The following is a 27034-nucleotide window of genomic DNA, read 5'->3' on the forward strand; positions in this document are numbered from 1 at the left end:
CTGCCCGAGCTGCTGGGCGGGGCTGCGGCCGGGACCCAGCAGGAGGCGACGAGGCGACCCCGGCGTGCTGGACCCCGCGGAGCCATGGCCGGCTGCTGCTCCGCGCTCGGGGCCTTCCTGTTCGAGTACGACACGCCGCGCATCGTGCTCATCCGCAGCCGTAAAGTGGGGCTCATGAACCGCGTGGTGCAGCTGCTCATCCTGGCTTACGTCATCGGGTGAGCGGGCCTTGGGGGCGGGGGCCGCGGCTGGGGGTACCCGGACGGTCGGGACTTGGCAGCGCCCCTGGCTCACCAGCTCTCCACCCACCCACCCCCGGGCCTGGGGTACCTGCTAAGCCGGACCTCCACCCCAAGTCCAAGGGGCGGCGACACGCCCTCCCCGGGCTCTTGCCACCTGGAACCGGCTTGTGCAGGACACGGGGGACACTGGGGTGTCCCGCGAGCTAAGCCTTGGCTAGACTGCCACCCCACTTTTCTTGCCCTTTTACCTTCCAGCTTGCTCCGTGATGCCCTTTGACTTGGTGGAGGGACTGGGCAAGGAAGGGCTTTGCTCTAAAGGTCACAGTCTTCTCTCGTCGTTTCCATTTCAAAATCTGCTGAACAACAACAACAAAACCAAGGCTTGTGATCTTCTCGGTACTTTCTGGGTCTGTGGTTTCCCGTCCTCTGAGAACCTCCTGATAACCCAGTGCCCTGGAGATGTCACGCTTCCCAAAAGTGCCCTAAGGTCCCTTCCTTTGAGTTGTTGGGTTGTTTGCAATATGGTACCTGCCTTATTCGGATTCTAACCTCTGCTCCCTGTTGACTGTTGAGATGCACCCTGCCATCGCTAGGTATTATTAAATGTTTCACTTTAATTGAATGCACCCGTAAGCATTTAATACACCCCAGGAGAGCCGGTGGGAGTCACCTTGCCTCGTGGGCCCACTTGCGAGGTATTCTAGCTTCAACAGCTGCTGGTCTGGCAGGTGGATCGGCTTTCTGGTTCCGTCTAAAGGGCCTACGGCAAGGATTCCTCATCTACACCTTGGAACCATTTAGGAAGCCTTAGGAAAATACTGATTGCCAATCACAAGCTGACCGGTGATTCCGTTTATAGCATAGCGCCATAAAGCAGGGCTTGCTAAACTTTCTGCGCCTGACCATACTCAGCTGAGAAATTTTTGGGACACCTCCCCACCCCAGGTATATAATAAAATAGGCACACAGGTGGCGGAGAGCTAGCCCAGTAGTTAAGAAGAAGGCCTGAGGCACAGCCTTTAATCCCAGCACTGGGGAGGGAGAGGCAGGCGGATCTCTGTGAGTTCGAGGCCAGCCTGGTGTGCATAGTGAGTTTCAGGACAGCCAGACCTCTAAAGTGAGATCCTGTCTCAAAAATAAAGTAAATAACAAAGCAACAGGTCTCCTGCTTTGGTGTGTAGTTTGGAATCTGTTCAGACTGCCTAAGGGAATTCACAAGATTGCAGGTTTCCTTTCCAACATATGTCAGCCCAGAAGCAGCAGGCACTAGAGGTAACTTGCTGAAGCCTGGTGTGGTCGTAATGAATACATCTGCCATCCCAGTATTCAGGAGGCTGACACCGGAGGACGTTGAGTTGAAAGACAGTCTGGGCCACACGAGACCCTGTCTCCAGAAAAGTTTTTATATGATGTGTGTTTAGCATGCACGAGGCCTTGGATTCCGCCACAGTACCTGAAGAACACCTTGTCCATATCCAGGTTTGAGCTTGTGAAAGGTGTTCCAGTGTTTGCCGTGGACTCTTCAGTGCCCACACATGCTGCTAGCTGACTAAGTAGCTTGGGTTAGCAACACCTGGAATCTGGAGCTCTTACGGAGCTTTGGGGTCTCGGCTCTTGCTTTGCTGGGGTCATCTGTTCACTGTTCAGGTTCTGTACTATGAAGGGGTCTGTGGCTCTTGTCATCCTAAAAGGGCCACCTGCAACCACCGACTGCGAGAGCTTGTTTCTAAATTAAAACGCACGCAAACTGAAAAATGCACGCTAGATTTTGAAAATATTTTAGATATTGTATTTTTTTAAAAAAGTAAAATATCACAACAGTACCTTTTCCGGAGATCAAACCGAAGGCCTTACGAATACGAGGCAAACTTGTGCTATTGGGCTGGATCCTTTGTTTAAATGTTGATTTTATTTATTGGGGTGTGTGAGTCTGTGTATGAGTGTGGGTACACACATGCCATAGCTCATGAGGTCAGAGGACAACTTTTGGGAGTCAGTTCTCTCCTTCCACGGGCCGTTCTGGGGATGACACTCAGGGTCTTGGGCTTGCTCAGAAATCACCTCTACCTGCTGAACCACCTCACAAGCCTTTATTTGGGGAGGGGGTTGGGGGGCTTAGGTGAGACAGGGTCTTGTGGAACCCAGGCTGTCCTATTCACTCTGTGGCCAAGGATGATGCCTTTGGGCTCCCAAACCTGCCTCTCCCTCCCAAGTGCTGGGATGATAGATGTACACTACCGTGTCCAGTTCCCAGGCTGATGCCTTGGACACTGACAATGTTAAAATAGTTTATCCATATTGGACCACATAAAAATATGTCATTAATTTTTCCTGTGCCTTTTTTTTTTCTTATGAGATAGGATCTCTATCTGGCCTGTAACTCAGGCTGGTCTTGAACTCATAGAGCTCTGCCTCCCACATGCTAAAGGTAAAGGCATGCACCACCACACCTGGCTTACACTGTATGTCTAATCATGGACTCCTACCACTAAGCTGCTCTTCGCCATCCCTACTGTCTTCTATTTCTATTGGGCAGCATAGTTATGGAGTCTCCTATATAGTAATGTCTGCCCCAATCATTTCTTAAAAAACAACCAAAAAACCAAAAAACAATGCTTTGCTCTCACCCATCGTACTGTGATCCAAATCAACCTAGGATATAAATTCAGGACTTGTTTTAACTTTTGTGGTTGTTTGAGACAGGGCCTTACTATGCAGCTCATGGTAACCTTTCACTGGCTACATAGTCCAGGCTGGCAGAGGAATTTGCAAGCGATCTTCATGCCTTAGCTTCCTGAGTGCTGGGATTATAAAGACGATTCATCACATCCTGGTTTTTAACTTCTTTGTTAGCTTCCTGACTTCATTAATCTTGGTGAAAGTGTAATCTCTTTCTCCATAAAGCAAATCTTTCCTCAAAATAACACTGACCTCAGAATCCCCAGTGATCTTATTCATGGGATGATGATACCATATCTCCCCCCCCTCCCTCCCCTCAATTTAGCAACTCAATGTTCTGGCTCATAAAACTCCTAGACTGTCTGCCCTAAGCTCTGTGTCAAAGTGGATTACAGGGAGCATTAGTGCCAGTGGGTTCCTAGAAGCCCCGCAGAAGAGGACTTGGTGGGAGAGAAACCCATATTTGGGATGGGCGGAGGATTTGGTGATGGTTCATATCAAACAAACGCATGAAAAAGTAATGGAAAACACCAATTTCTGAACTGAAGTCTTGTCAGGAGGGGTGTCTCCTAAAGAGATGGATCTTAGCATTTCTTGATGTTGCAATGACCGCAGACTGGTGCCCTCTGGAAATTTAACAGCATCTCTTGGGGATAGGGTTCTGACTGTTGTGTGGTGCTTTAGGACGTTGCTCTGGCCTTATTATTTTATCTCGCTGCAATCCTGTGGCATTCTGCTTTCGTTCCTGTTGAGGGCCGCAGGAATATATCATAAGAACTCAGCTGGTTATGGCAAAGTCACTACCTGGAGGGATCATGGAATTCCTCCAGAGGAAGCCAAATCCCAAGGAGTTTTTGGTGTTACTTGGCTTGTTATATATCAGCTGTATTCTGTTATGAAAATCATGTGTGCCTTCATAGCTTTCCCAATTGACTTTCCCCTAAGAAGGACTAACAGTGTAGACTGAGCACTCTCTGGACATACACATTCCAGGTAATTTGGAGAACAGCCTCAGGGAAAGGCTTTCTCTGGAATCAGATATCTCCCTTGGCCACTTTCAAGGACTACAGGAAACACCACCCAGGTGGGCGCCCATTGTTAGTCTCAGGTGGACTAACAATGATAACAACCCACAGGCGAGTCTCCTGATTTAAGGTAAATTCCACAAGGGGACACCGCCTAGGTCAGGTAGACATTAAGTAATAGCTTTACACAATTTAGCTCAGACCCCTCCTTTCTTACAGCCTTACTAACTTTATAGACTTCTAACTACTTACCTAACCACTTCTAGGAATTTTTAGATAACCTTCTGTGCTAACAGCTATGCTCAGCCAGAACTCCCAGTTCAAGTCTCCCTGTAATTATTCTTATCACCCCTCCTTTTGACCCTGGAAGCCTGGCTTTGCACTGCTAAGGAAATACTGCTTGTAAGTGTATATATATCAGAACTCCCAGGGCAAGAGGGGGAGAGAAGGGAGAAGAAAATGGAAGAATGAGATGGGTAAGAACGGGAGAGGAACGAGCTGAGATGGGGAAGAACTAGATTGAAGAGCTAAAAGAGAGGACTAGAGGAACGAGATGGAAGATGAGGAAGAGCCAGATGAGAGAGAAGGAGACAGGAGAAGAGCTGATAGGGGAAAGAACTAGATAGATGAGAACCTAGAAGGGACAGAACTAGATGAAGGAATTAAGATAGAACATAGAGGGGACAGTAGATAAATATAGAGAGAAATCAGGCAAGAAAGGAGCTAGACATGAGAACAGAACTGAAGCTGTGTATAAAGGATGTTATGCCAGAGGAATTAAAGCGAATGGATCAAAGAACTCTGAGTGCGTAGACTGATTTACCGACCCTAAAGATTCTCTGCTGGTTGATAGAGCCTTCTGCGGACCCTGGGAGGGGACTATCGAGGGGCTGGACCCCCATAGTCCTCGTTACCTGGCGCCACGAACAGACTTAACTGTTTAGGTACTCAGGGGACTGATAGAAGTAGGTACTGAAGCATATCCAGGGGTAGAGGTATCGCTTCACAGAGAGCTGCCCAGTTAGAGGTTCAACTCTCCGGGAGGTACGATTTTGGAGACCTCCGAAGTATCAGCTATAACCAGTCCTCACCGAAGGGTGCTGCAGACCCCGGGGAAGCCGAACCCCCCGTTGGAGCGGTGAGTAGCTATGAACCCCCCCCTCCACCCCCCCCCCCACCCCCCCCCCCCCCGCAAATAGTCAGAATGAGTCTGAAGAGAAACAGCTTCTGATAGAAGTTACAGGACACAGGCTTAAGACAAAAGGCACTTCAGTCCGCTCCAGTCAGTTTATAAGCTTAAATAAGGAAACAACAGACTATCTTAATCCCATAAGGCCTCCTAAAAAATGTATGGAAAGATTTAGGAGACCCCTAAAAGCTGCCAACCTTATTAAATTAATTTACCATCAGACTGTGATAAGCGTCAGAGATTTTAACCCCTCCCTTTTAAGGAGAAACCTGCCATTACTTCATTCAGGGTCTTACAAGGAGGTAACACAATATTCTCACACTACCAGACCTCCTGAGAGCATAAACCAGAGCTAATGAAGTTCACTATGTTCTCCATAGTAGTAGCAGCGTCCTGCTACAAACAGCCTTTCTTGCTAAAATTAATTGAAATCCAAAGGCGAACTTGAGCTGTAAACTTCTAATTGTTAACTAGAAGCTTGATCCAGCAGCCTTCATTTAAATAACTGTGCAAGCCTCACAGCCAGTGCCGATTTAAAAACCAATGGCAACTCCCAGCTCTCCTAAAAAAGTGTCTCTTTCTCTCTCTTTCCTTTTTCTGGGTTGACTATTAAGTTCTTGGTAATTTACAAAAATCTTGGCCAAGTACAAGAACTTCAGTTAACCCATTTCAAAAAAACAGGTCCTGGTTAGGGGACGCCCTACTACGACCTGTATGGATTCATCAGACCCCCGAAGACGTTTGGGGGTCGGAATCCTAAACATCTGCCTTCTCTCTGGACCTAACTATCTGCTATCTGCATCTCAGCTCACTTGGGCTCCACCCTTCTCCTCACCTTGCCATTCCCGGTGGCGTGGCTATCTGGCTTGATACAGACTGGACAAACAGGCTGCAACTGCTACAAAAATAAAAAATAAAAAAATAAAAAATTCCTCCTCCTTTGTTTTAGTTTGGGCCTGTAAATTTACTGTGCTTATCTCATTTCATGATATACCTTAAAGGATTTATTAAATTGTTACTCTCCTCATATACTATATTTTTGAATAAGAGTTCCTGTTTCTATATTTAAAAAATTTCAGTACAAACAATATTTTTAAGGCTAAACTGGCGGGTATAAAATCAAAGTTCTAAGCTTATAAGGGCAACTAACTTAAGAATAAGTTTACTTTAATTAAAGATAATTAAGAAATACAACGGGGCTGGAGAGATGGCTCAGAGGTTAAGAGCACAGCTTGCTCTTCCAAAGGTCCTGAGTTCAATTCCCAGCAACCACGTGGTGACTCATAACCATCTGTAATGAGATCTGGCGCCCTCTTCTGGCCTGCAGGGATATGTGCAGACAAAACACTGTGTACATGATAAATAAATCTTTAAAAAAAAAAGAGAGAGAGAGAGAGAGAGAGAGAGAGAGAGAGAGAGAGAGAGAAGTAAAACTTATTGATTGATTGGCCGACCTAAACTGTAAACTGTTAAGGATAAGCTGTACTTAAGCTACAAGCTATTAAAGATAATTTTCAGGATACTAATTAAAACTTGATCATCATAAATGATCAAATTCTCAAATGTATACAAAATTATACTTATATACATGCTATGTATGATAAATTTCATATAATCAATTCATTACTTATCCCCTAACATTTAAAAAGTTTACACTTTGGACAAAACTGCCATACCCCTCATTGCCAGGGTTTTGTCCAAACTATGCTCTAAGATAATTTAGATTATATTTCCATTTACCAGATTTAAAGACAAATTGCCTTACTATCCAATTTCAAGTAAAAGATAGCTCACCTAACAGATTTCAAAATGACATAGATGCTTTTGGATGTAAAGTTTTTATAGGGATATAAAGGTCTAGATATAGAAAATATTTAGGAAAGTTAAAAAATAACTTATGATATATGAATTGCCAGTTATTAGGATAGATCAATGTAACACATAAATATCTAGATATGTTATTAATGATACATAAATTTCAGTAATAACCTAGAGATACTGAAGAGGTATGCTTAAGTTAGATCTGTGGATAAAGTTTTTATTGAGGTCTGAGATATATAAGCTTTAGGAATGGACCTTTATGTCTTAATATAAGAGTCTGGACCTCCCCAGAAGGGACACTGGGGCTAAATATAGGCTGTAACTCCTCTGCTGTACAAGGTATAAAAATTGTCCCAGTAAAGGTTGATCCTGACTTTACTAAAGAAATTAAGATTATTGTACAACCCTCTACAAAAACAATTCAGATTCATGCAGGGCAGAGCCTAAGGGAGCTACTGGTGTGAATTCCAGTGATATGGCCTTCTGGATTCAGGAAATTAAATATTCCAAACCAACTAAACACTTAAAATACAGAAGGGGAAATAATTGGCTTGCTATATTTCAGGAAAAGATTTGCCAAGTACTTAAGATGACTATTACTCCTTTGTCTCTTATAGGGCTAGGTCAACCTAATATTATTGCTAGCAACTCAAAAATATTAAGATGGTCAGATAGATAAAATTATGACATATTTTGCCCATATGTCATCCACCATACTTAACACACTATGGGAAAGAGACATACTGTAACAAATGGATGTACCATTAATCTCTGCTATGAACTAATATCATCTCAAATGCATTAGATGGGTTTTAAACTTAAAGGAACTTGAGTAAACACGCTCACGGCATAATTGGGCCCTTTATTCCAGAAATCATACATGACAGACATAGCCTAAGGTATCAAAATTTATCCTAGGGGCCACTGTCCACTGTTGACTCGGTTACTTGTAAATCTGATGCTCCTATCTGGGTTAAGTAATGACCTTTAAATGCTGAGAGAATTGTAATTGCTACCTGTCTGATGGAGAAAAAACTTAAATATTGGGCATATAAAGCCCCCCACCAGCCTTTAAATCACCCTAATATCTTTTTATTTAGAAATATCAGGCTTATAGACTGTTACAAGACCTTAAGAAATTAAATATAATTTATTAAAGCCAAGGGGAACCTCACAGCCTGGCTTCCCATCTAACACAGCGATCCCCAGAAACCAAAAAATAATTGTCATAGATGTACAAGATTGCTTCTTTACCATGCCTCCTCACCCTAAAGATTGTCAGCATTTCAAATACTTGTAGCTTGCTACTCACCCTGCCATGATGGAGGCCAAAGCCGACATATAGAACAGGAAATGCGAGTTCTGTTTATCCGGACTCATTCTTTGAACAGAGTTCCTCATTTTATCCATACAGATTAACTTTCAGAACTGTCAGTTATAGCTTCTTCATGGTCCCCCAATCTAATAATTGTGTGTGTGTGTATGTGTGTATGTGTGTGTGTGTGTGTATGTATCTTACAATAATTTTATTCCACAGTTGATGCCAAATTATGAAACTCATGAGTCTATAGAATGGCAAATAACTCTACAGGATATACTGGCACCTTTTCTTATTTCTGTCCAACAATTACAAATTCTTTCCCTATGGAAGCTCACCATGAGGCTTACTTATGATTTATGGTTATGATATAAGAAGTAATACACCATTTATTTTACTGCTTTTCAATTTTAGGAATGCCTAGAACTCATATATAGACAATAGCCTTACTTATACTTCAAGAACTCTTAAGAATTGGCGCTTAGATTTTTCATATGTCCCACTACAGGCATTCCTTATTACTCCCAGGCCAAGCCACAAAGTTACACCTAAGCCTCTGTGATCTTCTCACGGGTATTTGAAAAAGTCCTGATGTTTTCATACTGTCAGGAAGAGGATATGCTTACATGTCTTCACAGGACATTGACCTGCCTTTATGAATCCTGGATCGCCTGGTCACGCCATATACTAGGCCACTGCAGGACAAAGGTGCTCTAAAGCTGCCAAACTGAATACAGATTGTTATTTACATCTAGATTCTTAAATATTGAGTGTTAAATATAAATAAATTGATACAATTCCAGATCCTTTTGATGAACTGTTCATCAATGATATAAAACTCATAGAAATATGATTAAAAATAATAATTCTCTTCTAAATGTATTTTATTAACTTTTGTCAAAAGATAATGAGACTTGAGAGATATATAAATGACACATTTCAGATATCATTCTCTGGCTATCCTGATTCTGTTGAGACTCCAAGGATTCATATTTTTGTCTGACAAAATTTACCTCTGTTATATAGCTAACATGTCTAAGCTTTTGTCCATTAAAAAGGTTCTCACAAGCTTCAGGAAATCAAAATTTGCCAACGCTCACAAACCAAGAAGGACTGGGAGGAATGCAACCTAACTACAGTTCTTATCTCCCACTTACAAAATTTCTTTTTCTCCTCTGGGTAGGGGAGGGGCCTTCCCTCTCCCTGGCCTGGTATCCCCTTCTCTTATCTACTAACCATGCATTTAATATCCCATAGGTACGCCTAAGAGAAAGAGTTTCCTCTTTAAAACTCCTCATCTTTAAAACTCTTCGGCTGCATGTTCTACCATTAATACACATATTTGTTCCCAGCAGAAATTCTAACCATTTAAAGAGTTACAGGTTGTCATTCTCTGGACCATGGACATGCTGTCTAGCTGCAGGTCTGCACCCCACCCTCCAGCCCACACCGATGTGCTGTCCAGGCCAGCCCTGCGTCACGCCCTCCAGCCCACTAGACAGAAAATTCTGCTACACTGCCTGTCTCACAGAGCCTGAAACAGCCTGCGCTTCCTGGGTGTCCACTGCATCCCAGGCCTCAAGACCCCCAGCTTCGCCCCCATATCCGCAGGAAGTAACCATGAGAGATTTCTACAGCCCCCTTTGTCACGTACCCCTCTTTGTGAACTGAACTTTCCAGCCCAGGGGCTGGACTGCCCTTACAAATGCTCTATTGTTAATTGTATAAGTTTTGCCCATGATCCTGAATTGTATGTATGTAAGTCTTGCTATGTATACCCTGACACAGGTTATTACTGTTCTCTCATAGCTAATAGTTTAATATTACATTGATTACAAATTTAAATTAGGTAAGCCTCAGCTGCAGCCTTGGTCCCACAGGTGCCCATGACTCAGGTAACTTGTTAACTATGCCTCCTTAAAATACAGGTTAGCCAAATTAATACCACTAACCAAAGAATAATAGATAAAGTTAATGTTCCAAACTAATCATTTCTTTTTGATAAGTCACAATCATATTATTCAGACACTTTTGACCATATTATGCCATACTAGCTAAGGATAGATTTTTATGATTAATCATCTGCTCCCTTTTGGAGACAGAGATATTCTAACTATATACAGCTATACCTATTAGATGGTTAAACTAATCCTCAGCCTGCCATCTATATAGAGTATTGATTATAAATATATATCATAGGTACAATATTGATTAAATATCAATGTTAATCATTACTTATCATTTTTCAGAAATCTCCAAACTTAAGTTTATCTACATATTCAATGTCCTACAAAATTTTTTTTTAACTAAATGAAAAAAGGGGAGCTGTTGAGGGCCGCAGGAATATATCATAAGAACTCAGCTGGTTATGGCAAAGTCACTACCTGGAGGGATCATGGAATTCCTCCAGAGGAAGCCAAATCCCAAGGAGTTTTTGGTGTTACTTGGCTTGTTATATATCAGCTGTATTCTGTTATGAAAATCATGTGTGCCTTCATAGCTTTCCCAATTGACTTTCCCCTAAGAAGGACTAACAGTGTAGACTGAGCACTCTCTGGACATACACATTCCAGGTAATTTGGAGAACAGCCTCAGGGAAAGGCTTTCTCTGGAATCAGATATCTCCCTTGGCCACTTTCAAGGACTACAGGAAACACCACCCAGGTGGGCGCCCATTGTTAGTCTCAGGTGGACTAACAATGATAACAACCCACAGGCGAGTCTCCTGATTTAAGGTAAATTCCACAAGGGGACACCGCCTAGGTCAGGTAGACATTAAGTAATAGCTTTACACAATTTAGCTCAGACCCCTCCTTTCTTACAGCCTTACTAACTTTATAGACTTCTAACTACTTACCTAACCACTTCTAGGAATTTTTAGATAACCTTCTGTGCTAACAGCTATGCTCAGCCAGAACTCCCAGTTCAAGTCTCCCTGTAATTATTCTTATCACCCCTCCTTTTGACCCTGGAAGCCTGGCTTTGCACTGCTAAGGAAATACTGCTTGTAAGTGTATATATATCAGAACTCCCAGGGCAAGAGGGGGAGAGAAGGGAGAAGAAAATGGAAGAATGAGATGGGTAAGAACGGGAGAGGAACGAGCTGAGATGGGGAAGAACTAGATTGAAGAGCTAAAAGAGAGGACTAGAGGAACGAGATGGAAGATGAGGAAGAGCCAGATGGGGAAGAACAAGATGAGGAAGAGCCAGATGAGAGAGAAGGAGACAGGAGAGGAGCTGATAGGGGAAAGAACTAGATAGATGAGAACCTAGAAGGGACAGAACTAGATGAAGGAATTAAGATAGAACATAGAGGGGACAGTAGATAAATATAGAGAAATCAGGCAAGAAAGGAGCTAGACATGAGAACAGAACTGAAGCTGTGTATAAAGGATGTTATGCCAGAGGAATTAAAGCGAATGGATCAAAGAACTCTGAGTGCGTAGACTGATTTACCGACCCTAAAGATTCTCTGCTGGTTGATAGAGCCTTCTGCGGACCCTGGGAGGGGACTATCGAGGGGCTGGACCCCCATAGTCCTCGTTACGTTCCAATGGAAAGGTAGGAAAAGCGACTGAGCGTTCCAGTTCATGTTCGGTATCCAGCACACAGATGCCTTTAGATCTGTAACTATTTAGCCCAGCATTAACACCCTTACTTCAGAAGGAGAGGCGCAATTCGATGACCCGAATTCCTAGGAAAAAGTAAGACAGTACTGTAGAAAGTTTCCCCAAGGGGCTGAGAACATAGCAGGTGAAGTACTCAATGCACAAGGACCAGAGTTAGAGACCCAGAACAAGGTGCAGTATCACATAATTGTAATCCCGGCACTGGGAAGGCAGACTCGGGTAGGTCTCTGGAGCTCACTGGCCAGCCTAATCATCTCGCCCCAGGTCAGTGAGATCCTGTCTCAGAAAAACGAGGTGGGAGCCAGCCATGGGGGTGGCACACACACACATCCTTAATCCCAGCATTTAGGAGGCAGAGGCAGGTAGATCTATCTCTGAATTCAAGGCCAGCCTGGTCTACATAGTAAGTTCCAGGTCAGTCATGGCTCCATGGTGAGACCATGTATCAAAAGCAAACCAAATGGATGTCTTCTGAGGAAGGTCCCTGAGGCCGCCCTCTGGCCTTCACATGCAAACATACACACAAGAACACAAACGTGAATTCCCTGAGCAGAACATGGTGCATGCCTGTGATCATAATGCTTGGGAGGATGAGGCAGGCCATCATCTTAAGTTCAAGGCCAGCCTGGGCTCCGTATTGAATACCAGCTGGAGCTACATAGCAAGACTCAGTCTCCAAAAGTGTATGCTAGCCGGGTGTGGGGGCACACACCTTTATCCCAGCCTTCAGGAGGCAGAGGGAGGTGGATCTCTGAGTTCAAGGCCAGCCTGGTCTACAGAGTGAGTTCCAGAACAGCTAAGGCTACACAGAGAGCCCTGTCTCGAAAACAGCAATAACAACAACAAAATGCTTGCTATGTAAACATAACAGCTTGAATCTGACCCCAGAGTCTATGATGGAGAAAACCAACTTCTAAAAGTTACCCTCTGGCTTTTACATGTGAGCCCACACTTACGCACACAAACACAATATCTCACGCATACACACATATGTGCGCACACACATCAGCTGGGTGTAGTGTCTCACACACCTATCATCCCAGCACTTGGGAATCTGAAGTGGGAGGATTGTCACCTCAGAATTGGAGCCCAGCCTGAGCTACATAGCCCGTACCAGACCAGCCAGGGTTGCGTAGTAAAAGCCAGTCTTAAAGAGACAAAGTTGCCTAAAAGATAGGATTCTCTTGGCTAGAGATCAGAGGCTTCAAAGGCTTCTGGCTTGAGTTCAAACCCCTAGTCTGCCACTTGCTAGCTGTATGGCCATGGGTATGTGACTTAACCACTCTTTGTCTCTATTCCTATCTCTGCAAATTGTGGGTAAAAAGAATGCCGTGTGCCTCGTGAATTAAATGGTCAGGATTAAATGGCTTACTCTATGGAAATCAAATGGAAGCTATTGTTATAATAACCTATTATTGGTGATTCCCATAGATCACAGTGTCTTGAACCTCCTCAAACATCCAGTAATCAAGACAGCATTTGCTGGGCCTTCCTTCCCTGTGCGCTGATGACTGCTAGCCGACCCACATCGTTTAGTTCTCAGAAAAGAATCAGTGGGGCTACTCTGCCCATTTTACACACTGGAGTGTAGTAGTTGAGCAGCTTTTGCAAGTCACATGATTAGTTAATGCCACACTTCGGGGGGGGGGGGGGGGCTCTCGGAGACTCCCTGGTGTCAGTTCGAATTTACTGATTCCTATGACCTGTATTTTTTTAGGTGGGTGTTTGTGTGGGAAAAGGGTTACCAGGAAACTGACTCTGTGGTCAGCTCAGTGACAACCAAGGCCAAAGGGGTGGCTGTGACCAACACTTCTGAACTTGGATTCCGGATCTGGGATGTGGCGGACTATGTGATTCCGGCTCAGGTATGTGTCCCGGTGGCTTCCCTGCACAAGAAGCCCGCCCTTTCCTGCTTTCGCACGCAGAGGTCGCCACCTCCCCGCCCAGGTTGTTTTAGCCCGACACAGCGATGCAGCCAGATCTCTGAGATGTCATTTCCAACAGAGAGCCCTCGAGAGCTCTCCTAACTGCTCTCAAGTGTGGCTGGCTGCAGCCCAGACTCCCTTTTCCCACACCTCCACCTCTCCAAGCTCTGGAGGGTGAGAAAGCAAAGGCCTTTCTTTGGTCTTGGACAGAGTGAGGCTGGAAATAGTACCTTCCGCGTTCTGTGTTTGCTTTCCTGTCTTACACCCACAAGGTAAAGCTCATCAGAGGGCATATTAAACACACACACACACACACACACACACACACACACACACACACACACACAAAACAGCAGCAGTTAGAGACCACACACCCAAACTAAAAGGAAATGGTCAGATTCCATCCGGAACAAAGAGGAAGAGATTGCTGCGTGGCGCGTCCTAACCTACCTGCTGTCTGTTAATCCACACAGACGCAAGTTGACATTTGGGTCTCTTTTTCTAGACATGGAGATGGAGCCTAGGGGTTCACACATGCCAGGCTCGCGCTCTGCTGTGGAGCCAAATCTCCAGCCCCAAAGCTGCAAGTTAAACGTTGACTGTTCGGCTATGTGCCTCTTGGCCAAACCCTGGCCTAGCTTCCCCTCCAGATGGTCGATGTGCTGGCTGGGTGTGTCTGGTGGCCAAATTAGTTAAGCTGTGGGCACTTGACTTGGAGCTAGGAGAGAGAAAGCAAGGACTTCAGATAGTCTCTTTAAGGGTGTTAATTTCCCTGGCCTTCTCCGGAGAAGGACTTGGTGGGAGAAAAACCAGAGCTAGAGAGACAGAAAAATAAAATGGACTGCCAGGTATGGGGGTGCGTGCCTTTAATCCCAGCAGATCTCTGTCTACGTGTCTAGTGTATGTAGTGAGTTAGTGAGTTCAAAGCCATTCAGAGCTACGCAGCGAAACCCTGTCTTAAAAAAAAAAAAAAATTAAACCAGTTGGAGCAAGTGGTTGCGATTGAGTGTTCTTTTGGTACATACCAGTCTCAGCTGAGTGGTGGTGGCTTCCAACCCCATCCTAACAAGCTTGGGACTGTCACACCCAGCGTACCCGCTGCAGCCAAGGAAGGGCATAAGCCCTGCTCCTGGGACTGAACGGGAGGGACCAGCCAGCCAGCCGCTGCGTTCTGTCTTCCTGAGCCGTCTCCGTGACGGGAACATAACCACCACATGGGTGCGATGCATCTCTAGATGGACATTTCCCTCCGTGAAAGAGATAAAGCAACAGGAAAGAGAAAGTAGGCGACCATGAGCTGGACACGCTTAACTCGAGCCAGCGAGCGGGGCTCAGAAGCAAGATGTATGTTGGCACCAGATGAGGAGTTGTCCGTCTGTCAGGAGAGAGACTCCTGCTGCACCTCCCTTGTGGCCTGTCTCCCAGCAGAGTTTGTTCTAGCTGTTTCCAGAGCATTCGCCACCTGTCAGACCTGGGGTGGGGATGCTGCAGAGACCTGATCCCCAAAATGCCTCCCAGAGCTGACTCTGCTTTTTGGGGGAGGAAGTATGAAATGCTGGAAGCTTCTAGTAGCTCTTTAAAATTCCAAGCACCCAGTGGAGGTTGGGGGTGGGATATATAATTAGAATCTCCTAGGGTCATTGTCTGTCATTCCTTGTATGAGGGGGTCATCATTAGCAATCCCTCTCTCCTATCTACAGAGAATTGCTTTCTAAGAGACTCTGGGTTGGCACCTTTGTATCTATGAGGAGAAAACAAAACCACTTCAAAGAGAGAAATGTCTGTTACTGGCTGACAGACTCTTCCCTAGAATAGTTATTCATTTAGTTAGTTAGTTAGTTTGTTTGTTTTTGAGACAGTCTCACTATGCTGCCCTGATCGGCCTGGATCTTGCTATGTAACCAGATTGGCCTCGAACTCACAAGGATCCTTCTGTCTCTGTTTTTCATGAGCTGGGATTAAGGGCATGTGCTATCATATCCAGCCTTTAGCATGCTTTAAAAAAAAATAGGGTTGGGGATTTAGCTTAGTGGTAGAGCACTTGCCTAGCAAGCATGAGGTCCTGGGTTCTGCCCTCAACTCCAGAAAAGAAAAAACAAAAAACAAAAAAAAAACAAAAAAAAATATTTTATGTGTCTGTGTGTGCAGCAGAATGTATGTGCATGACATGTGTATGTGCACCACATGCATGCAGTACCAGCAGTAGTCAGAAGAGGGTATCAGATCCCCTGGAACTGGTGTTGCAGATGATTGTCACCAACCATGTGGTTGCTGGGAACTGAACCCAGATTCTCTGGAAGAGCAGCCAGTTCTCTCCACCACTGAGCCGTCTCTCCAGCCCATCTGGCTTTCTCCGCGGCCCCACTCACCTCTTCTGAGGGTGACTCAACAGGGTTCTCTCCCCTCCGCAGGAGGAAAACTCGCTCTTCATCATGACCAACATGATCATCACTGTGAACCAGACGCAGAGCACCTGTCCAGAAGTAGGTGGGGAAGCCCCCCAGGCTTTACACTCACATCCGCTCCTGGAAAACTGTGGGAGGGGGGAGACGGGGAGGAGGCTAGTTCCATGGGGTCTATTCATTCCTTTTCCAGATTCCCGATCAGACCACCGTTTGTAACTCGGACTCAGACTGTACCGTTGGCTCCGCCGGCACCCACAGCAACGGTAGGCGGGAGTGACTGAGCAGCTGGGGACCTCTCAGCGGGGCGGTGCTGAGCCTGGGGAAAGTGGCTTCTGGTGACATCACACTTCCTGTGGCGCACCTGAGATAGAGACATTGCAGAAATAAAAATCTGCCTCCCGCCTCCCCCCCCCCCCCACACAACCTGGGCTACTGCTTGATGGTAGAACACAAGCTTGGCTTGGATGAACCTGGGTTCAGTTCTAGTCCATCATCAGAGAAGACACCCCCACACCCCGTCCCAATGCTACATGAACCCAGGGGAACCTCATATAATAGCAGAACCGAGACCCTCTTAGCATTCACCTGTGTTGCGGCGGCAGACACCTCAGAGGTCGCCCCTCCCTGTGACTTAGTATCACGTTGGCAGATACGTGGCCGACTCTGAGGCAGCCTTCCTGTTCTACCTCCATCCTCTAGACACCGTCTAAATCCCATAATTTACGAAAGACGGGCTGCCCAGGCTCCTCAGGGCTCTCATACGGTACTATGCAAAGGCAAAAGATTGGCAACGAGCCCCTCATGGATCTGGACCTATTCTCTCTTCCCAGGGATCGGGACCGGAAAATGTGTACCATTCAATGAGTCCGTGAAGACCTGCGAGGTGGCGGCTTGGTGCCCAGTGGAGAATGACGCTGGCGTGCCAACGTGAGTCCTACCCACGGTCCCCTAGCCTTGGTTTTCAGCCTGGAGGGAGGTGACAGAGAGGGTGAGGTGAGCTCGGGTGCTGGGATGTTTTGGTGCGCTCTTGGTCAATGAGTGGGGCCACTGCACCCTGGCAGAGTGGTTGTCAGCCACAGGGCAAGGAGACCACAAGGGGTTGCCACTTGTGATAAGGGTCAGGTGACTTATGGGTACCGGAGCACTGTCTGTTGCATGTAACCAACAGGAAACGGTTCTTGGGTTTTGGTCTTGATTTCCTCGAAAGAGACTCATTATGTGGCCAGGGATGGCTCCGAACTATTTTTGTTTTTTGTTTTCACTTAATTCCATATCTCTATGTTCATTTTCTTCCCTCGGTTTCATGAGGAGCACCGAAGTTTAAGCGTTTCCAAAAGTTCATTGACAATCATTCTGGCAGGTTCTATTTAGTTATTCTTGCCTCTGATAACTTTTGGCACATTAAGTTAATGCTCTTCCAAACTCTTTTTGTTGTTGTTGTTAAGTGATTTTTAATTACATTTGTGTGTGTGTAAGTGTGTCAGTGTGCCACGGCACACGTGAAGCTTGGAAAACGACTTGTGAGTCAGCTCTCTCTTTCTACTGTTTGGGACCCAGGAATGGGACTCAAATCCTCAGGTATTACAGCGAGTGCCTTGACCCACTAAGCCCTGGCACCAGCCCTGGCCTCCCGGCCTCCTGCTTCAGCTTTCCGAGTATCGGGAGGTACCAGCATAAGCTATCGTACCTGGCCTTTGGTGGCTACAGTACCATGCACACGCACACCCACCCCCAACACACACACACAATCAGTATATTTCATGTCCCACAAACAAACAAGACTAAGCAGCCAGGCGGTGGTGGCGCATCCTTTAATCCCAGCACTCAGGAGGCAGAGGCAGGCGGATCTCTGTGAGTTCGAGGCCAGCCTGGTCTACATAGTAAATTCCAGGACAGCCAGGGCTATGTAGAGAAACCCTGCCTCAAAAAAAAAAAAAAAAAAAAAAAAAAATTAAAGGGCTAGAGAGATGGTTCAGTGGTGAAGAGCACTGATTGCTCTACCAGAGGACCCAGGTTCAATTCCCAGCACCCATATAGCGGCTCACATCTGTCTGTAACTCCAGTTCCAGGGGACCTGACACACTCACCCAGACATACCTGCAGGCAAAATACCAATGTATATAAAATTAATTAAAAAACCCAAGTAGTTAATCAATTAATTTTTTTGGGTGTGGTTTTTCGAGACAGGGTTTCTCTGTGTAGCTTTGCGCCTTTCCTGGAACTCGCTTTGTAGATCAGGCTGGCCTCAACTCACAGAGATCCGCCTGCCTCTTAAATTTCTTAAAGATTAAAAATAAATACATGTTTCGGTCCATCGAGTGTCTGCCATGAGGCCAGTCGAGGGCGCTGGATCCTCTGGAGCGGGAGTTACAGGCAGTTGTGATCCACCCGACCTAAGGTGAAAGGCCCCTTTACTGCTGAGCTCAGCTGTCTCCCACCCTCTCCTTTTACTTTAAAAAAAAAAAAAGTTTTTCAAATGAAAATATAATTACACCGTTTCCCTCCTTCCCTCCTGCTCTGCCTATATAACCTCACCCCTACTGGTTCTCAAATTCTTGACTTCATGTTTTGCTTTTCTGTGTTATTACACACACACACACACACACACACACACACACACACACACGAATAAGCATATAAATACAATGTAACTAGAGTTTTCCTGCCTGGGCCATGGTCTGGACAAATCTCTCTTACCTGCCAGTCCCGCAGCCACTCAGACCCAACAGAGTAAACAAACTGTATGGCCGTGGCAGGCTTCTAGCTTCTAGCTAGCTGTTCCTATATCCTAAATTAACCCATTTCTATTCATCTATAAGTTGCCATGTGGCTCGTGGCTTACCGGCATCTTAACCCGTTGCTTCCCATCACGGAGGCTGGCAGCATCTCTCTGCCTCAGCCTTCCACTTCCCAGAATTCTCCTCTCTCCTTGTCCTGCCTATACTTCTTGCTTGGCTACTGGCCCATCAGTGTTTTCTTTAGTAACCAATCAGAGCAACACATTTAACATACAGAACATCCCACAGCAATACAAGATGCTCAGTCATTTTAGTGTTCACCTTCTTTGACTTTTAAATGTGGCTGCCAGGCCAGTAAGATGATTCAGCAGAAAATAACACTTGCATTCTGTCCCTAAAACCCCCATGATGGAAGGAAATAACTGGCTTGCCCATGGTCATCTGACCTTTGTGTGTGCACACGCATTGACGTCTTTAATGTAAAAACTTACGTACAGTGATCTTACACCTGTGATCCTAGCACTCAGGAAGCATGGGCAGGAGGAGGGTGGCTCCCAGAGCAGTCTGCGTTATAGATGGAGACTATCTGCAGAGACAACAAAGTCAACCACAGCGTGGCTAAAGCTGTATTTGACAACGTATTGCTATCTATCAGTCAGCACTGTTGCGGGTCTAAGCTGGTGGGGCCCTGGTCTAGAACATACCATTGGGTCACATAGTGAGAAAGGTATTCCTGCAGCTGGAGCCAGAGGTGGGGTGTAGGGGGGGATGGATGCCTCTGTTAATGAAACCCAAGGACCTGATCTACGCTGAGAATTCACATGATAATGTTGGGTTATGTGGCACGTGCCTGTAATCCCTGCGCTGTGGAGGTGTACACAGGGATCTCCGGGGCTCACTCCAGGCTAGTAAGAGACCTTGTGTCAGAGGAGGTGGACTCTGTTCATGAGGAAGACACCTACGGCTGTACTCCAGGTGTGCACACAGGCACAACATCTGTATGCCCACACAGGCACTGAAAATGGATATTGCCTTATTCAGTCCCTCCCTTTAAATCAAGGAGGAAACCCTGATTTGGGGAGCGTTGGTTATCACTTGCTGATTCGTTATTTCTTACAAAGAACAAGCCCCAGACCACACACCCTGGACAGACAATATTATCGACTACACGTTTTTTTGTTTTGGTTTTTCAAGACAGGATTTCTCTGAATCGCCCTGGCTATCCTGGAACTTGCAGTGTAGACCAGGCTGGCCTCGAACTCACAGAGATCCGCCTGCCTCTGCCTCCCGAGTGCTGGGATTAAAGGCGTGCACCACCACCGCCTGGCCATTTTTTTTTTTTTTTGAAAGAAAAGAACAGTGAGCTAATCTTGAAGGAAAGTATTGCCTATAGGGTGTACAGGTTATTGGCGTGTGATACTCAGCAAATGATAAAAATGGGGAACCCCATTCTTTATAATCTCGTCCTCTTGATAAGGATTGGGGACTTGAGCTTGAAAGAGCTCCAGGCCTTTATTTAGCAGCAGAGGGGATGGGTTCAGTGCCCCCCCCATGTGGTCCTAGGGGCTTTGCTGTTAAGGCTGAGCGACTCCCCTTATAACTTCAAAGGTCTTGTCTGCCTCGGGGGAGGCCTCCTCCACAAGAGGGTCAGCCCTGCATTTCTGGATTCTCACTGAGAAAAATCCACTCCAGAAACGAGTCCCCTTGGGGACAGACCTCCTATGCTCAGCCAAAAGTTGACTGACGTGGCGCCTTTCAGAGCCCTCTGGCGGTATGGCTCCCTTTTCAGCCAGGCCAGGATGTCCCTGCAGGCGAACGCCCCTGTGCTCTGACGTACAAACCCCATCTATGGATCCATTCTCTATGAACACCCAAAAAGGCAAACCTGAGGCCAGCAGATGGCTAAGGAATCATGGCGGCCACAGCCAGCATCCGCCTCAGCCAACGCTCAGGTTCTTCACTACCTGGTGCTTGGGGCAGGAAAAGCCCCGCCTTTTCTGAGGAAAGATTAGAAGGCCTGGTGACCTAGTGTTATACAGAAAGGAGTAGGAAATACCAGATGCTCCCCTTTCTCCTCGAGAGAGACACGAGAAACTGTTACAAAGGCTGCAGAGCCGTGTGTGTGTGTGTGTGTGTGTGTGTGTGTGTGTGTGTGTGTGTGTGTGTTAAGTAACTGTTAATTTCTCTTCCAGGCCAGCTTTTTTAAAGTCCGCGGAGAACTTCACCCTCTTGGTAAAGAACAACATCTGGTACCCCAAGTTTAATTTCAGCAAGTAAGTGGGGGCCCAGGCATGCGCGTTCACAAGCCTCTTAAAGAACTTCCGGCTCTCCCCGAGGTCCCCCTCGCTCAGACTTTGTGATTCCTCCCTGACTTCAGGAGGAACATCCTCCCCAACATCACCACTTCCTATCTCAAATCGTGCGTTTATGATGCTCGGACGGATCCCTTCTGCCCCATATTCCGTCTCGGCAGGATTGTGGAGGACGCCGGGCACAGCTTCCAGGAGATGGCGGTGGAGGTAGATGCCTGGCGGCTTTTCTCACACCTCCTTGGCCTCAGCACGGACCCGAGTTCTGAAAAGCCTGGCTGGGTCTCTCTTGCTTCCCCACAGGGAGGCATCATGGGCATCCAGATCAAGTGGGACTGTAACCTTGACAGAGCCGCCTCCCTCTGCCTGCCCAGATATTCCTTCCGGCGCCTCGACACCCGGGACCTGGAACACAATGTGTCTCCTGGCTACAATTTCAGGTATGTGAGCCTGGGCCCTGCCACTCACATGTCGTGGGGGTGGGGTGGGGTTGGTGATTGGAGATGCCTATGGGGTTATTCATATCTCCCCCACCCCCTCCGAAAGACCAGTGCCCATGGGCCAGGCTGTGTATCACCGGTTCAAGGCAAGAAGGCCCGGAACCTGGGAGGATACTCCCAGCAGGGCCTTGCTCATGTGATTCCAGGCCCACAAGAGCTCTCCTCTTTCATGCTACAAGTGCTGAGCAGTTAAGAGCACTTGTTGCTCTTGCGGAGGACCAGGGTTTGATTCCCAGCACCTACCTGGCAGTTTGCAACTGTCCATAACTCTCGATCCAAGGCATCCAACACCCTCTTCTGGCTTCCTTGGGCACTGCATGTACATGGTGCGCTTACATGTAGGCAAAATACTCATACTCATAAAAGAAAAATAAAATCTGGTTTTTTTTTTTTGTTTTTTTTTTTTTTTTTGTTTTTTTTTTTTTTTTTATATTGTGTTGAGGTTTGCAGGGTAGAGGAGAGGCGCCGGTAGCTTAGGCTCCCCAGGGCCGTCTTCTGCCACATCCCTGCTCACTATTGGGAGGAACGGATGAGCCTGTGGACTCTGTTCAAGGCCAATGGGATCTGGTCCAGGAATTGGTTTTTCAGCAATTGATCCTGCCCCAGCACCCAGAGGTTACAGGGGTAAAGACTCAAGAGAGGCCCGTGATCAAGTCAGGCGGAGTGACACACATCTGTAATCCCAGAACCTGGGGGACCACAGCCGGAGAAGCACAAATTTGAGCTGCATCTCGAGAGCCTGTCTCAATAAAATAAAAGAAAGAGCCGCATTCAAATTTCCCTGTTGAGGGCCGGGCGGTGGTGGCGCACGCCTTTAATCCCAGCACTCGGGAGGCAGAGCCAGGCGGATCTCTGTGAGTTCGAGGCCAGCCTGGGCTACCAAGTGAGCTCCAGGAAAGGCGCAAAGCTACGCAGAGAAACCCTGTCTCGAAAAACAAAAACAAAAACAAAACAAAACAAAAAATTTCCCTGTTGAAAATGCTGGTATCTTGGCCTCCCTGGGCTCTGGTTAACAAAACGGAACGGTTCAAAAGGAGAATTTTATCCTTGTGTAGTTCTGAAACCAGAAGTCTAACATCGGGGTGTCTGCCAGGTCGCGCTGCTGCAAGCTCCGTGGCCGGATTCGTCTTGGCCTCTCCAAGCATTCGGTGGCTCCCAGCAATCCTGAGCTTGTACGTGTGCCAGCACCTCTGTGGTCATATGGTTTTCTTCCCTCTGCATCTCTCTTCTCTGTGCAGCTGAGGGTGATCCGGAACTCCTGACCCCCCTGCCAGACCCCAAGTGCTGGGATTAGAGGTGTGCACCATCACATCCACCTTCTCTTTTTTTTTTTTTTTTTAAGACAGGCTGGGAACTTGCTGTGTAGACCAGGCCGGTCTTGACCTCCAGAAATAGGGCTGCCTTAGCCTCTTGAGGGTTGGGTTTAAAGGCACGCACCACCACACCTGACCCGGTTTCTCCTCCTCTTCTTGAACATTAGATTTAGGGAGGACCTTAATCCCGTATGACCTCATTTTAAAGTACATCTGCAAAGCCTTATTTCCAAATAATGTCACATTTGCAGGCCCAAGGTGGACATGAGCTTAGGGAGGGGGCACCATTAAATCCAGGATACCTGGGAATCTGACGAGAGGCCTGGAAACTCCTTTGCCATTTTCTTAAAGCAGCAAAATCCTGTGTACATTAAAAGTGCCTTTGCTGGGTGGGTCTTTAAAAAGTTGCCCTCGACTCCCTCTAGTGGTAATTTGTGGCATCAAATTTGTGTTGGGTTGTTAAGGCTTACTGAGACTAAGCAGGTATTTGAACGCTCCCCTGGGAATCAGATTTCTATTATTCCGTTTCTATTACTGCACAGCTCTTTGTTTGTTTTTTGTTTTTCGAGATAGGGTTTCTCTGTAGCTTTGGAGCCTGTCCTGGACTAGCTCTGTAGACGAGGCTGGCCTCGAACTCACCGAGATCCTCCTGCCTCTGCCTCCCGAGTGCTGGGATTACAGGCGTTCGCCACCACCGCCCAGCATACTGCACAGTTCTTATTGAGACCATTGCCGCATAGAAATTGTGGACCAGATACGTCCCAGGCTTAAGATCCCGGTAGAATGCTAAGGCCGGGGTCTGGTAGAACAGTGATAAAGGCAGGGTTTCCTTTGGAGGTGCTGACACTCTAAAATCGACTGGTTGTATACCTAAGAACAACTGATTGACCTTTTAAATTTCTGGAGCTCTGGGATTGCAGACTCCCTGGCTTGAATTCTGTAGTTTGGTGGGTGAGCGGTTTGGTTGTATTTCAGCTCAATTGTATTATCTCAACCCAGCCATATAAACAACAATAACAGCAACAACAACAAAAAAAGCAGATGGTGGGCAGGAAGAACCACTGAGGCGTGGCATATCTCACCTGCAGCCAAACTCCCTGGCTGAGGCGAGTGCCGTGGCTGGCTTGGCCCCCAGCCTTCATTACAGCCTTGCGGATCCCTGCTAGCTTCCAAGTTCTCTGTTGGCAGCCAGGGTCCCCTGGAGGGAGGCAGGTGTCTTGGCTGTATCAGGAAGGCCATTCAGAGCGAGGCGTCTGCCATCCTGTGGGAGATGGTGATGACAGTCACTCTGTTCCCCCAGGAGGGGTCCTGGCCCCTCCTGCCACCTGCCTCACATGAGCTGGGAGGCTGACCCGGGGTGCTGAGTGTCTGCTAAGCCCACAGAGCAACTCATTAGCCAAGACCAGCTGTGCCCGGGGACTCGGGTCCCTCCCTAGCAGCTTTCTCCTGGCATCCCGAATCTGCACTAATTCCCTAACCCGCCCCCTTCTCCTTCAGGTTTGCCAAGTACTACAGGGACCTCACTGGCAACGAGCAGCGTACACTCATCAAGGCATATGGCATCCGCTTTGACATCATTGTGTTTGGAAAGGTTGGCCCTCCGTTGAACCTCCCTGGGAGAGGGAGCCCTCCCAACGTCCTGTTTTCTGCTTTCCCCCGTCAGAATGTCTTTTCTCTTCCGATCTGACGCAGGCTGGGAAGTTTGACATCATCCCTACCATGATCAACGTTGGCTCCGGCTTGGCACTGTTAGGGGTGGTGAGTGGCAAGGTGTTCCTTTTGGGAACTGGACCTTCCCCGCTAGCAAGCAGATCTTAGTGAGCGCTGTCCTTCCCCGGGGCCTCAAACTTGTCTCTAGGCTAGATGCGTCTAGGGGCGAGGGAAGGAAGCCCTAGGCATCCCACCTCTTGAGACCAAGCCCCTTAGAGGCTCGGGGTGCGGTCTGATTCAGAGGCAGGGAGGTGCCTTTCCTCCTCGGTAGATTGGGTTCCAAAGGAAGGGGGTCTGCACAACGCAGCAGCAGCTCAAAGCATCCCGGTTCGTTCTGTGCTACACCAGGCGACTGTGCTCTGTGACGTCATAGTCCTCTACTGCATGAAGAAAAGATACTACTACCGGGACAAGAAATACAAGTATGTGGAAGACTACGAGCAGGTAGGCAGCTGTGCGCCCCGCAGGCGAGAAGTCCGCACACCTTGTCTCGTCTCTTGTCCCAGTGGGGAACACCAGGCAAGGCCCCTCCACAAAGGTTGTCACCTGTCAGCCGACCACCCGTGGCAGCATTGATTTCCAACTTTTCTTCAGATGGACTCCCTCTTTAAAACCCAGCTGTTATTTTTTTTTTTTAAGATTTATTTATTATTACGTATACTGTGTTCTGTCTGCATGTGTGTCTGCAGGCCAGAAGGGGGCGCCAGATCTCACTACAGATGGTTGTGAGCCACCATGTGGGTGCTGGGAATGGAACGCAGGTCCTCCGGAAGAGCAGCTAAGTGCTCTTAACCGCCGAGCCACCTCTCCAGCCCCTATTTTTGTTTTTCAAGACAGGGTTTCTCTGTATAGCCCTGGATGTCTTGGAACTCGCTCCGTAGACCAGGCTGGCCTCGAACTCGGAGAGATCCACCTGCCTCTGCCTCCCGAGTGCTGGGATTAGAGGCCTGTGCCACCAACACCTGGCTAGCCCAGCTTTATTTTAATCAGTCAGACCTTGATTGTGATAAGATAGCAGGCCAGTACCTACACCCACATGGTACTTACGGAATCTTGCGGAATGAGGGTTTTGTGCCATACCGTGAGACCCCTCCAGAACCAACTTGAGGCGTCTGCATTGTTAAGAAACCCTCAGGAGAAGCGCCGATCTCCTCCTACCCTGGGTGGCTGGGTCACTCATGGTGGCAACACACACTGGCTGGCTACATGTTTACCCCTCCTTTGCAGGGTCTCGCCGGTGAGATGGACCACTGATGCCCGACCCTACCCTTCAAGCCCACAGCGCCCTCACCGAAGCCGTGAGAAGGGAGAAATGGCGGCCGCGTCTCTCTAGAGAAAGTCCCAGAGTTTCATTCCGTCTCCTCCACTCCACAAACACTCAGGGTTGCCCAGCGGGTCTTGTTTTAGTTTTGTCTTTCTTTCTTTTTTTTTTTTTGGTTTTTCGAGACAGGGTTTCTCTGTGTAGTTTTGATGCCCGTCCTGGATCTCGCTCTGTAGACCAGGCTGGCCTCGAACTCACAGAGATCCGCCTGCCTCTGCCTCCCGAGTGCTGGGATTAAAGGCGTGTGCCCAGCAGTTTTGTCGTTTCTGAGCCTGGGTCATGCTCCGTAGCTCAGCCGGGCTTCAGTCCCAGAATCTTCTTGCTTCCATCCCCAGAAGTGCTGGGATGACGGAGGAACACCACAGCACTCGTCTCCTTGCGGGTTTGGGCATTTTTTTTTTTTTAAACCTTTTACATTGTACAGACTTCCACTCTGTGTAGCTCAGGCTGGCCTCAAACTCAAGACATTCCTCCTCGCTAGACAGCCTTTAACCTCGCCTTTTGTGAGGAGTGCATTTGCTCACCGCACACGGTGGGTTCCTGGTGTGGTGTTGGCCGGGTCACCTGTCGTGTTATACGGTGTGAGCCTACTGAGGTGATGTGACAGTCTGAGAACAGAGACACCGCTGTGGCCTGTGGGACCGCCGTCTTCTCCAGGGTCTCCAGGGTCTCCAGGACTGGCTCCCTTGGAAGTCCCGGTCTCTAGACCCTCAGGACGGGCCCAGCAGCTCTGTCCACGCACTTTATAAAGGAGTTCTCCAGATGCCTGCCAGCGGGCCTGGGGCACTGTCCCTCTTCCCTGGACCTAGAGACTTTGTCCCTGGTAACCAAGACAGAACTGGCTTTCCCTTTCAGAAGGGCTATGTTGAAAGGACCGAGGACCAACCATTAAAAGAAATGGCTTTTTAAA

The 27034-nt window shown here is 47.4% G+C and overlaps 1 protein-coding gene across 1 annotated transcript; it reads left to right on the forward strand.

Moving 5' to 3' along the window:
* On the forward strand, positions 1–27034 carry P2rx4 (purinergic receptor P2X 4). Its single transcript, XM_006970742.4, has 12 exons — positions 1–218; positions 13621–13768; positions 16240–16311; positions 16424–16496; positions 17064–17160; positions 21164–21244; positions 21349–21490; positions 21584–21720; positions 24591–24684; positions 24786–24851; positions 25152–25247; positions 26031–27034. Exons 1-12 carry the CDS (start codon positions 85–87, stop codon positions 26055–26057), a joined length of 1167 nt encoding a protein of 388 aa, XP_006970804.2. The 5' UTR covers positions 1–84; the 3' UTR covers positions 26058–27034.

The sequence above is a fragment of the Peromyscus maniculatus genome, chromosome 23 (genome assembly GCF_049852395.1).
Source record: "Peromyscus maniculatus bairdii isolate BWxNUB_F1_BW_parent chromosome 23, HU_Pman_BW_mat_3.1, whole genome shotgun sequence".
Classification (NCBI taxonomy): domain Eukaryota; kingdom Metazoa; phylum Chordata; class Mammalia; order Rodentia; family Cricetidae; genus Peromyscus; species Peromyscus maniculatus.